The 13,072-nt window shown below is 34.5% G+C and overlaps 1 protein-coding gene across 3 annotated transcripts; it reads right to left on the bottom strand.

The window, feature by feature from the left end:
• Positions 1–6,055: 6,055 nt before the first annotated feature.
• On the bottom strand, positions 6,056–11,627 carry LOC149565642 (uncharacterized). Of its 3 annotated transcripts, none has more exons than XM_089819155.1 (12): positions 10,905–11,627; positions 10,017–10,268; positions 9,832–9,925; positions 9,619–9,714; positions 9,387–9,503; positions 8,538–9,119; positions 7,808–8,223; positions 7,550–7,649; positions 7,365–7,424; positions 7,159–7,242; positions 6,953–7,072; positions 6,056–6,833 (listed from the first exon to the last, which is right to left on the bottom strand). In XM_089819155.1, exons 2-12 carry the CDS (start codon positions 10,166–10,168, stop codon positions 6,531–6,533), a joined length of 2,124 nt encoding a protein of 707 aa, XP_089675281.1. In that variant the 5' UTR covers positions 10,169–10,268; positions 10,905–11,627; the 3' UTR covers positions 6,056–6,530. The 3 variants fall into 3 exon arrangements, with proteins under 3 accessions (XP_089675281.1, XP_089675283.1, XP_089675282.1); XM_089819157.1 differs by having other exon boundaries at positions 7,808–8,220; positions 10,905–11,603; XM_089819156.1 differs by lacking the exon at positions 10,905–11,627 and adding an exon at positions 10,355–10,480.
• Between the last annotated feature and the right edge of the window lie 1,445 nt (positions 11,628–13,072).

Genomic DNA, 13,072 nt, shown 5'->3' with positions numbered 1-13,072 from the left:
GTTCAAATCTCTCGATGCCTTCCTGACCTGCGTAAGCACCTGGTATGTGCATCGAGGGGGAGATTGTTGGGTGATGCGACATGCTCCCTTGCCCACATGTGGTTAATTATGTGGTGTTCCATGTTCACTAACAGTCATGGCTCCTTCCCGACCCGCGTAAGCACCTGGTATGCACGTCGAGGGGGAGATTGTTGGGTGATGCGACGCGCTCCCTTGCCCACAGGTGGTTAATTATGTGGTGTTCCATGTTCACTAACAGTCATGGCTTTTGGTGCAACAACAAATGGGCCCTACAAATCCATCTACTCAGATTCACTTGTCAATATCAACAGCATCTACGAAAGCAATCTCCTTGTTTTTTGCTCTTCCTTTTATACACTTGTGTTCGCCCTTGTCCATCTCTAATCCACCTTTCTCTGTGCACATGTTTAAGTTTGACTTTCTACCTCTTTAAATAGGTAATTCTTATTGTGTCATTTTCCATGATCATTATAGATCTTGGGGTTTATGATCAAGTTCATTGTATTTGTTCATCTTCCCTCTTTTTCTAGAATCTTCTCATCCATCGGATTAGATCATAGGTAGCATACCTAATCCTCACCTTGAATTTAATGATCCAACTCATCAAACTTATATTCAACATGGTTTACATCTCCCAAGAAATCATAATTTCCTCAAATTTTCTCACAACAGTATTATTTGGAAATCACTAAGTTCTAACACTCGGTCATCACTTAATCACTCGGTCACTATAAAACTTCTGGCTCGGCATCAACTATCTTGCCCAGTCGATACTGATGCTCGGTCAACACTAGATTTGGTCAGCACTTACTATGGCTTGGTTGACACTAGCATCATTCTACATTTCTTAACCTTTTACTCTATTGCTTGGCTTAGCTTTACATTCTTGATAGAAACAATAAATTTATCTTATCAAATGTCCATTGTAGCTTCCTTTCCATAATTCAATCTTTCCTCTAGGTGCTATTGTTATGAAAAATTTCTCAAATCCTCTTCATCAATCAAATAGATATGACATTTAGATTAGGTATAAATTTGTCTTATCAATAGATTTGACATCAATGACAAAACAACAATGTTCCAATTGTAAGTTTCCAACACTCAAACCCTACCTCAATTTGATAGCTAAAGTTCTGGACAATCTAGTGAATATATGCAATCTAAATACTCTAAAACTTTCAACAATTCTTTAACTTCAATTCCCAATTGTTCTCCCAAAACCTATGTGTAAAAAATGAGCTACAAACCCTCTAATAAAGAGTCATAACCCTAACTAGGGTTTCTATTCCCTAGTTTTCTAAAAGTCATTTGATTTATTAAGTTATAAATATTTTAACCTTTTAATTCTTTGATGAACACTTAATTTAAAAAATATTCTTTTTATATTTTTCTCCTCTTAATTATTTATGCAAAGTAGTTTTAAAAGAATAATTTATTATTTTAATTAATAATAATAATTAAAGTTTATTATCTAAATTCAACACTAATTTAATCATTATTAATTAAACAATTACAACGAATCAATATTAAATCTTTCACATTTTAATTCATTTTATCCAAGTTCTCAAATTAGAGTTTTAAATTAAATCTTTTAAATTAGAGCACATATTTAATTAATTTTCAATAAATTAAATATCATCACATTTTAGCATTTTCTTTTTAATCAAACAATATTTAATAATTCTAATATCATAAGATTAATCCAAAACTCATAATTAAATTATTTACCAAGTAAATCACATAGCCAAAATCACATAAAGGCAACATAAGCATGACCTACCAAAACCAAAATCAAACAACACATGCAAAGATAAACTCATGGGTTTAAAAGGGTAGATAGTCAAATACATGGCCTCCTTCTTAAGAAAAATAATTAGGCTATGGTTGGGATTAGACCTTAATATTACCTCCCCATTCATACCATTGAATTATTGCAATAGTGCATGCTCATCTTGGCAATTCAGGGAAGTTGATGCCCAATACTTGCAACCTATGTAAAAGATGAGCGTGTGTGTGTGTGTGTGTGTGTGTGTAAGCTAAACAAGAAATGATGGGAAGTGGTACATTGTGTAGATCTCGACACATAGGTGACTACGACTCCCTCTCTCAACCACATTAGACACGTCAAACATAAACATAAAATAGACATGCACACCATACACATGCAAGTATGGGGTAAGTATAATTAATAAATAATGAGTATAAGTAGCAATATATTCTAATATAACTAACTCATCATCATCACTTGAAGGCATATGTCATATGACCTAATTATGGAAGCAATTACATTTACTAACTGAAAGTAACTTATGAAGGTAGTCATAATTATTGAATAGACACATGAATGTATCATCATTGTAAGTAAGTAATCGTTATTATATGGTATAATCAATTATCATATATAAAAAGGTATCATATTTTAAAAATATCAGTTAAGGGCTAACATGTCTACAAAAGAGTCAAATAGAACTTTAATAATAAAGTCTACAATGGTAGTAAATGAGGATTATAACAAGTAAGTAGTAAGTTTTTTTCATAAGCAATTGTTCAAAAAAAAAGAGAGGATTTTAATCAAAGCCAATTTTTTCTTTATAGAGTTAACTGGATTAAATTAAGTAGTTGATCTTACCTACTATGTGAAGATCCCACTCGAGGAAGAGCATGAACTACTTGACCAAAAGGATGCAATTTTATTTTTTTTCATTTCATTCAATTAGTCACTTAGTTTATCTATTATAGAATTAGATAAGGTGGTTAAAGATAGTATTGATAGAATTTTAAGTTCTAAAGTTGTTTATAATTCCATTATTTGCAGTTTGTAGATGCTACCAAAGATTAATTTTGCAAGTTGTGATTATATAGAATCATTCTAATTTAGATCATTCTATTTCTTAGAAAATTAAAAGACATGTGAATGGTTAAGAATCATGCTAGAAGTAAGTTTGGAAAAAAAATATTGTGATTAATTGTGGAATTCATATTTAATTTTGTAAATGTGATTCAAAATAGTATTTTAATTTCTTGTGAATGTAAAATAGATTTTCTTTAAAGCGCACTTAGAACAATTTGAAAGTCGTTAAATTAAATAAGTTATGTTTTGTTGATATATTGGTTGTTGAATTGTGAGTTGTTAGATGTTCCAAAAATTAATCTCATTTGAGTCATGTTTGATATGTGCTAAAATTAGTTCTTTTTTTTTAATCTAGGATTAAAATTAGAAGATAGAATTAGTGACCAGTTAAGTCTAGATCGGGTTCAATTATCATTTATAGTAGAGCTCCTAAAAGTTCCCAACAAAGCATGAGCCTAAGTTAAGTAATTTCCCTCCCCCCCCAACATCATGAGAATCCTTATCATAAACAACTAAAAGACATGACCAATTTGATCCTAGAGAACCAAATGATGTGAGTAGTGACAATGAAACAACCTCACATATCAAAAAGATTAATCTAAAAATCTAGGTGTATAACTTGTGAAGATGCAATGTACCAAAGAGGAGTATACAATTAAGTAAAATGCTTTAACATACAACCTTAATCCTTGATTAAGCAAAAAGTGAAAAAAAAAGAAGAACTAAGTTACGCCAATTTAAAATATGATACCACTATTAATCGAATAAAATTTTGAGATAAAGAAAGGAAGGTTAATCCCGTGACTAAAATATTAGAGGGCTTCAAAATTGTGAGTTCATAAAAATATACGCAAAAAAGCACATCCTACGATAATTTAAGGATTTAATGAATGTTAAAACAACCACACATGAGCAAACCTAAATTAAATGCACTAAGACAATCTATAAAAGAGAAACTTATGTTGTGCTTAGCTCTAAGATAGTTTAGGGTTTTCATTGATGAAATTTCTTCTATATATCATACTTTTAGATTTAAGACTGAACTTTTATTTACACTAATCAAAATATGAAGATCTGTACTAGTAATTTTTTTATGAATTTGTAATATGGGTTTAGGTCCTCATGACTAGGTTGCAACTATTTCTTAGTGATGCACATCTTGCCTCTACACAATTATGTTGTTTGTTGATGTGCTCTTTAGGACTTGTCCTATAGTATATTGGTGCTAAAGACCACATTTAAGAGTATACTATAATATAATAAATATGCTTGGCTTTCTTGATGGTAATCAATCTATATTGATGTTAATAAAATAAAGGCACACGAGAATACAAAAATATTGCAAGTATCTAGGATAGTACCTATAAACCTTGATGGTGATGCAAATTATAAATAATGATTTTCAATGTGTTTCCTTCAATATAATTTGCATTTCAAACTTAACCCCTAATCAAGATTTTAATCATACTAGCCTCATAAAGGGTTATGCAAGATGTATGGAGCAAAACATGTCCTCCCTACATTGAGGGGCACCCCTTCCATGTTAACTTGTGCCCAATTTTGAATTGAAGGTTGGTCTTTGATTTTGGGCAAGATTTAAAAATCTTGTCAAATTTCTTTGACTTTTTTGCCCCAAAATAGCTAAGAGATGTATAAATACAAGTCTACCTCCCTCATTTTGGAATGGAAGGAAGAAATCAGGATCAATAGACACACATCCAACTATCAAATTTGCAATTCAAGCATTCAAGGAGCAATCAAGTTCAAACTCAATATCAAGCATGGAATATATGGAGTAATGCCTAGATCATAAAATGTGTGAATCTACATGATACCTCTGATACCACACTCATAACAAGTGGTATCAGAGTCAGTGCTTGGTCAGAGGATCAAATCTCCTTCGTGAGTGACATAGACCTGTGACGAGTGATGGGGAAATTGTTACCAGTGCATCAACACCTCTCATGGGATTCACAACATGGTTTAATCACCTCCTATGTATTTATATAAGTGTAGTGGTTGTATCGAACATTGACAAGTCTATCTTTTGATGCAACAAAAACCACAATTGTAACAATATACTTATACAAAGAGCCAAAACACATGTAAAACAAAAAGGTAAAAAGTCTCTCGAGGAACAAATAGCTATAAAGGGAGAAGCTGGAGGAGTAGGGTGCTCCAATTGTACTCATACAATAGCTATTTATGCACCAAAAAAATACATGATTCATACATAACACATGCACAATGAACCGGGTTACTAATGGACGAAGAATTGCAAAGTGTGTTGGGGTAACCAAGATTAATATTGAATAATAATAATAATAATACATTTTAAAGATAAAAAGAAAGCATCTCATCCAAGCATATTCGACATCAAAACAAGCCAAACCATTTGAAGATCGGAAATGCTATAGTTAATGGAATTCAATATTCACCGTAACAACCTGTCCTTTGAAGGAAAGGAATACTATAACAACACGATTAGCTGTTCCTCCACAATCAAACAAAATCATTACACTTTTCAAGCGGTTAGTTAGAAAAACTGCAAAATGTTCATACCTGATTTTTAAGATTAATTATCTGACATTGTTCTCTGTGAAAGAGAAATTTAACAGCTTTAGAAGTGAGCTGAATTTAGCGGCGGAATTTGAGTAAGCAAATTCGAAAACGGAGTGGGTGTTTATATGTCTGACATTCAATTTTGTGCAAGAAGTAACACCCAAGAGAAACTTTTTCATCTGATTGGAGGTTACTTGTAAGTTCTAACCTTTTATAACTCAATAAATGGATGAGATCTTTAAACAAAAGGGGTATTCTTTCCTGCATGATTAAAAACGTCCTCCAGATTGCGTGCAAGGGTCTGGCCTGCATACTGTAAGAGGTCTTAAAGTTTCATCGTTTCAGGTTTATTTTCGAGTATTTCTGCATGTATGTGCCCATAATATGAAATGATGTTTCCCAGATTGATTGAGGTCAAGGCTTGATCTTGGTATGGTTTTATTTATCATAATTTTTGTGCGAGCAGGCTCGAGAACTAAATTCTGCAAACCTCATTATGTAACGCTAACAAAGGTTTTTAATTCTGCAAACCCCATTGTGTAACCCTAACAAAGGCCTTTATTTCTCTGTAAGATGTTTTATTGCGTGCCAAGGTAATCTTATTACTGTTACTATAAATAATTTGATAATATAAAATCTCTTTTCATTCACTCTTGTTCTAGCATTCTACACATCCGGATGAACATAACCAATTTCCCTCACCTTCCATGCTTTCCCTATACATCATTGCAATCCTTGATTGCAAAAGCAATAAACTCCTTCAAACTTTCTGGTACAGTTCCCAACCCAAAGAGGGAGGGAAACAACTAATCAATAAACTACACAAATAGGTTTCTCTTTCGCTCGAGGGGATGAAAAGAATAGCTTAAATCTCCCACCAAGTCAATCGTGCAGAGCACTTGCATTGACATGTATTTATGTAGACTCTGCAGCTCTTGTAATGAGTATCACTTGGCTAACACTGAAAAAACCCCACCATGACTTCTGCACCGAAGCATTCTTGCAATCTTGTCACTGGCAATTATATTCTACCAGTCTTTTACACATTGAATTCAACATCGTTGCAAAGGTTATTGAAACAAATAGCTTTACAAGGCTATATGGCAAAAAGAAACCGAAAATCAAATTCATATGGCATTACTTCTATCAGCTGAGAAACCATTTCATCCTTCCCTCTTTGCAAACACTCCACTACTTGATTTCTTAAGGAGTTGGGGAGCTGCAAACAAATCCAATCTAGCAATGACTCTGCATCCTTTGCAAAATCTCGCGAGTACCAATCCAATAATTTAGGAAGCAGAAGTTTTTTCTTGGTAGTGACCCCTACTGCAGCTTGTAGATACTCCTTCTTTGCAACTTCTAGTTCCTTTTCTACATCATCTGCTGTATATACTCGCACCTATTCATCAGAAAACCTAAATTTTTAGAGCTTTGTCAAAAAACCTGATATGGAAATATATATTCCCTAATTTACCCATCTCATGCTGACAAACACGCATAAAACCTTATAATACTTACAGCAGGAGATGACCAACTTCCACACGACAAAGCAAAGGTCACCAATGGCTCAGGCCATTCTAAACCATAAACACTTCGCATTGTTGCCTCTTTATCCTTCTTTCCCCCTTTGGGATAGGCCTGAAATACAAATGGAAATTTCTATGAATTCAGAGATTCATTCAAATTTGTATCCTTGCCTCAATCAATTCCAGTAATAATCTTACATCTTTTGAATGATACGGTAGTCGAAGTATGAAATGTTCAATGGTCAATGCATGCACCAAATGGCCACCTACATTAATGATTGCCTGCATCATTCCCAGATGTAGGGTACACAAAGTCAAAAAATGCAGCTACATTCTTTGTTGTCCTTCGGATTTACAATCACTTAAGTACAGAAAATATTTGCAACATTTAGGGTATAACATACCTTGTGCATAAGAGCAACTAACATTTGAGGGTTAGCTGGTATTCCATGCTCAAGGAATGCCTGTGTTCGGAGGATAGATAAATTATTAAATTGTTATACTTCACTAGAAATGGAGTAACAAAAGATTGTTATTTTAAAATTAAAATAATTGAAATGGGATCAAAAGGAAAACGCGTCTACCATACATTCATCATGCAGACGTTGTAAACATTGATCCAAAAGGCCAACCTCTGCTGATGTGTTAAACCTCTCAAGTCCACAGAACTTAACTTATTGGCAAGAATCCTGCAAGGACAAGGGAAATATTCAAACAATTACAATAAAGTCTTCATGCCATTCAACAATTTGTCATGTAAAATTTTTCCTGGATATTGAAGTTCCTTACATGCTTAATTATATATGAAAAAATTTTGCAGTATGAACTGAATAATTTGCCAACTTACTTTAACCTCCGAAGCAAAGGGGAAGAATTTTGCATCTGACTTAAGTCAATGGCGTTGGCCACTATATCATGGAGATGCTTGTAGGGACCAACATCTCTTAATTCTGAATCAACACAAACACCATATGGATCTCTGAAATTGATTTCTTCTGAGCTATCAATGGGCATCTTACAGCTTAGTGTGTTTCTGGAACCAAAACTTGTTGAACTTGAGAAGGTTGAGTGTGAGACAACTGATGATGTATCATATTCTGATCCTGAGGATTGCCTTCTCAGCTTCAAGAAGATACTCAACAAGCATTTTACCATCTCCTCCGAAATCCTGTTAGGTTCAATGTTTTTCCCATCTTGGAGAGCACTCAAAGGCAACACATATTCTACTTCCAAGTTACCAGTTATCACGCTGTGTTGTGTCTGCTAAAATTACACAAAAACATAAATGAGAAAAAAGATGATCGATCATTTTCTCCTTGACTCTCTTGCATCCTAATGATAGATCATGTAGTGTGGTTTGAAACATTGATACTAAAAAAACTTACAGAATCGAACCCAGAAAATAGATAGAACATAAATGAGTTTTCGTTGTACATAACGTTCTAGAGTGATAGCTGAAGCAATGTAGAACGACCCAAGAAAAGAATATTGAAAGACAGACCAGAACGAAATGTGCGACAAACTGCTATAGCCTAAAAGGAGGCTTATATCAGGAAATGTATTTTTAAGTTCAATACCTGTCCTTTAGAGGCATTTATCTTGCCAACTTTATTGTTCATTGGGTATTCTTTCTGAGTTGCAATCTTTATCCTTGAGAATTGAGATGAAGAAACCGTATTTCTAGAAGTCCTGTGTAGCTGGTTCTCTTTACCGTGATTGAACTCTAACGGCTTCATTTTTTTTTGCAGACCCTTGCGTGGTTTTGTCCCCTCATCTGAATGCCCCTTGTAAATAGGATTCTTAGTATTTACAACTTGGGCTGCAAAATGTACACCTTTGGATTCAGATCCAGAAACTGATATTGCCTTATTTCTATCACTATGTACACCACCACTTTGGCAAGTTGCATCAGATGAGAAGTCGCTAATGGAGGGAAGCATGCTTTCTTGGACAGATTGTTGACCCCATGAAGGAGGTTGAAGGGGCTCTGGCTTCTTTGCCTTAGATTGTTCCACGTTTTCAACTGATTCCATCTGCTTCCTGAAGGATGAGATGTGGACAGCTTCCTGATAGAAACCTTGCCTTAAATTTACAATTTGCTCCTCTAGGCGAACCACCTCTTCCTCTAAAACAGCCACTTCTGCAAGGAGCTCCAGAGTCTGGATAGAGAATCAGATTAAGCAACCTTTTGTTATATCTGATCAATTCAGAGTTACTAACGTAGATGCAATGCTTAAATGTGACCCAAGCGAGATTGAATGTATCCTGGTTTCTTTATGAACAAGAAGTTTCAGAAAGCTATTGAGGAAGATGTAGGAATATGTTTTAGTTGTAATTTAAAGGTATCCTCATCAAATGAACAGAATTAGAGTTCTCTGAAATCTGATTGACTTTCTACTTACAAATGAGAAGAAAGTAAGCAATACCTCTGGCGAAAGGTAGGGCGGGAGCCTAGGCAGAGCACCAAGAGGCCTTGTGAATGCTCGCTCCAATGCTCTATGCATATTCTCCTCATATCTGAGCTTCTTCCTTAACTTCTCTATCTACAATTCATACACCACACTTGTTCCTCAGATTAAACCTTTATCAAAAAATTAAAATCCTGATTTTTCTTCCAAAGGGATTTCAAGTCATAAAAAATGAACTAAATTTCCTTACATCTTTTTCAAGTTCTATCTTTCTCTCTCGTCTGGAGGATTGCCTAGAACTAGCAGTTTCCCTAGCAGTTTCTTGTAATTCTTTGGTCTGCTTAACCTTTATGAAAGAAGGCATGAAATTATATCAGATAACCTGAATTGAAGAATTGGTTCTAAAATAGAAGTTGGATTCTACAGATGTAACTAGAATGGAAGCTTTTAATTCCAGAAATACCTGTATTTTTTCGTAGTTTGCAGGCCTTTTCATTGCTTGCACACTTGTTCTACATCTAGTATGCATTGCTATTTCCTCCACAGCATCAGAAAAGCTGCCATTGACAAAAATGATCATTTTTTATGAATACACTGCTTCAAGAAATGTTCTTACATTTCTAGATCAGGGCTTGATGGCTCCATTACCTGGCAAGAACCTTGCAATTAGTTGGACCATGGACATAAAATAATTCAGATTTCTTCCTTGCACAAGAGTCGGTGTTTTCAGCACGGCGTAATACTACCAACCCATTGCTTGCCAATGCAGTGAAGTCATCCCACGCTGGCTTTAGCACCATAACTTTTCCCTTGATCTTCTTTAATCTGTTTTACTGTTTCATCTTCGGAAAATGCCGATCTCCATGCCTTTATTCAAGGTTTTGATGACTTAGAACGACTCTGCAGGATAAAAATTTATAGATTCAGAAATTGACCATCATATCAACTTTTAACGAAGAATAGTACAAGGCATGGGTTGATCTGACCTTATCACTCTGCCTAGTTTTTAAATCACAAGCCAGAATGAATCAGATTCATGTACACAACTAAAATTCGTGAACAAATGGCATCTAGTGACCAGCAAGGCCCTTGGGAGAACAAGAGCATTAAAGTGACTGGAGAAAGTAAAACAAAATAGCTCAATTTGGGCTGCTCAAATAAGTTGACCCTTCACTGACACATGGGTTCATGTGAAACCAAATGGATATGCACCACTTGATCATGGATTCAACACCCAATTCACTTTTCCCTCATATCCAGACAATTCATTTCATATCATATGACATATCTGACCTTAATGCCACACACACTACAAAATGCTCTCTCTGAACAGCTGAATTCTTTAATGAGCACAGATTTCCACAATCCATACTAATTTAACTTCTGGATTTGATTGTGTAAAGTTCGAATCACACTCAGTAATCCATCATCAGGATGAAACCAAGCATAAGACAGTATAAGAAAAAATGAATAAAGTTGAAGACCCAAACAAACTCATCCTTAATTGGAATTAGTCACAACCAAGCTCTCATATACCTTTTGGGTTTGGCCTCTGAGTCCATATACTCAGCCAGATGAATCCAGTGACAAAACTTCTATTGGATAGCTTCTCACTGTCATGAACGTTGCCCTGCTAAAACAATTTCACTGCTAGATCTGTCTCTCCCAACTGAACAGATTCAATAGGCTTTCAACCCACAAAATCAGCTACAGCAACTACAGCGCAAGCAATTCAATGCCAATAACCAGTGTTCGAATCCCAACTCTGCTCTAATGGCAACAATCCCAAATCCCCTGCATTCCGCTGCCTTTCTCACACACCCATTTTCCACTTTCAATCCATGAGAGCCAAGAACAAAAACCACAAAAGCTCAAAGCATCGGATGGGCCAAATCCAAATGATAGGATTGCTGTTGTTTGTTGCGCATGATATAAGAGTCAGAAAAAGAAAAAGAAAAGCATCTCTCACTTGACCCAAAAGCGCAACTCGAGTTCATTGCAGGTGAAGATGAAAATGGGCATCAAAAGGCTTCCAAGAGAGTAAAACCAAGCAAAGAGTTTGAATAAGAGAGGCAAAACTGTAACCTTTACAAATTACAATAACCACTGACTGTATAAAATTAGATTCTATAATGCTGAGGTTCAGTTCTTTCCGTAAAATAATTGAAATCCCCTGGAGAAGGAAATACAAATAGTGCAGTCGCTTTCATGGAAGCTGGAGGACAACCAAAGGGTAAAGCCATGAAAGAGCTTCTTTTTCTTTTTTATTCATTCGGGCGTTATGTTAAGTAACAGACGTTCAAGATCCGTCAATCTAAAATTCCGGCAGGGTCAACTGAAATGCAATTGGTCCCGCCGTCGGTGTCATGCCACCTGGCGCCAACACGGTGGTGTTCAATTTTGGCGCACCTTATTATTATTATAATTATTATTATTAATGTATTATTATTATTATTATTATCATTATTATTAATGAGTACGACTTGTTTGGAGTTTCTTTTCTCGTTTTGGTGTTTTTTTTTAAAGAAGCGGTCCTAAAGGAAAAATATCATGCACACCAAGAGTATGACACGTAGCTTTCGATATTAATAAATTATTGAGCGTAAGCTTTTTTTAATTAATATGATTCTATGTTAGAATTATTAGAATAAGATTTGCTGTATGATAAAGAGTGGGATGCTTTAAGAAGGGCTATTTGGTTGATGAGTATTTGTCTAGAATATAAATTTTAGTCGTATTCAAATTTATTTTTTGAAAGTTTGTTTAGAGAATCAGATTATTCAGAGTTTTAATTGTTTTTAAATTTAATATTATAATTATTAGAAAATGATTGGTCGCATAGAAAGGTGGAGGTTGCTCGTTTGTCTAGAATAATTTTTTTATTAGTATTGCTGTTTTTTATTTTTATAATATAAATTTAAGTAAAGTTATTCATGAAAATATTTAATAGATTTTTGAATATATGTGTACATAGGTTACTCAATACTATTGGAAAAATAGAATAAAAAATATATAATAGAGAAAGAATGAACTTTAACTTGATGTTATTGAATAACAGTGCAAATTTATACAATAGTTTGACCTAACAACATTCTTAAATGATTGCTAATTAGATTGACAACAAACTACTTCATGATTGACAACACACACAAATTTGACAATTAACTGAAACTTATGAACACCTAACTCAACACATCTATAATAAGAACTTGATTCAAACTAAAACTTTTTGACTCGCACCTAAACTAAACTTGTGTTACCAACAACTCCACAAGGTTTGGCACATGTGCAACAATTATTATTGACTATTGTTGGAACATTAAATCCAGTACCCCGACTTAATGTGACAGTGAAAGGAAACATTATGTAGAAATTATACTTTGAAAATATGTCGTAGAGGAGTAAGACTTTCTCATAGTTATGCATCTATCATTCAACTTTGAAACACCATTGGACACACCATCTTCACATGAAATGTCTCATAACCCTCATAAAGGTACGATGCCAAGCTTCCAGACTTTTAGATAACCATGAGCTATTGGACACACCATCTCCACGTGGAATGCCTTGTAACCCTTGTAAAGGTATAGCTTCTTCGATCCCATGGCACCTTAAACTACTGAACACTTATATACATCCTTTCCTATTTTCAGAGCATAAACTTCTTCATAATAAAACAAGTTCATCAATGAAATCATAATCAT

Source organism: Cupressus sempervirens, chromosome 3, assembly GCF_028749045.1.
Source record: "Cupressus sempervirens isolate cs-2001-9-10 chromosome 3, ASM2874904v1, whole genome shotgun sequence".
NCBI lineage: Eukaryota > Viridiplantae > Streptophyta > Pinopsida > Cupressales > Cupressaceae > Cupressus > Cupressus sempervirens.
The sequence above is the reverse complement of the archived record's forward strand: the minus strand, read 5'-3'. Positions and strand labels throughout refer to the sequence as shown.

What these genes read in the sequence shown, in the direction of transcription:
- LOC149565642 (XM_089819155.1), bottom strand. Translation starts at nt 10,168, where the DNA reads ATGGTGCTAAAGCCAGCGTGGGATGACTTCACTGCATTGGCAAGCAAT. An exon ending in AATTGCAAGGTTCTTGCCAG is followed by an intron (nt 9,926 to 10,016) that starts GTAATGGAGCCA and finishes TGTCAATGGCAG; the next exon opens with CTTTTCTGATGCTGTGGAGG. An exon ending in CCTTTGCTTCGGAGGTTAAA is followed by an intron (nt 7,650 to 7,807) that starts GTAAGTTGGCAA and finishes TTGTCCTTGCAG; the next exon opens with GATTCTTGCCAATAAGTTAA.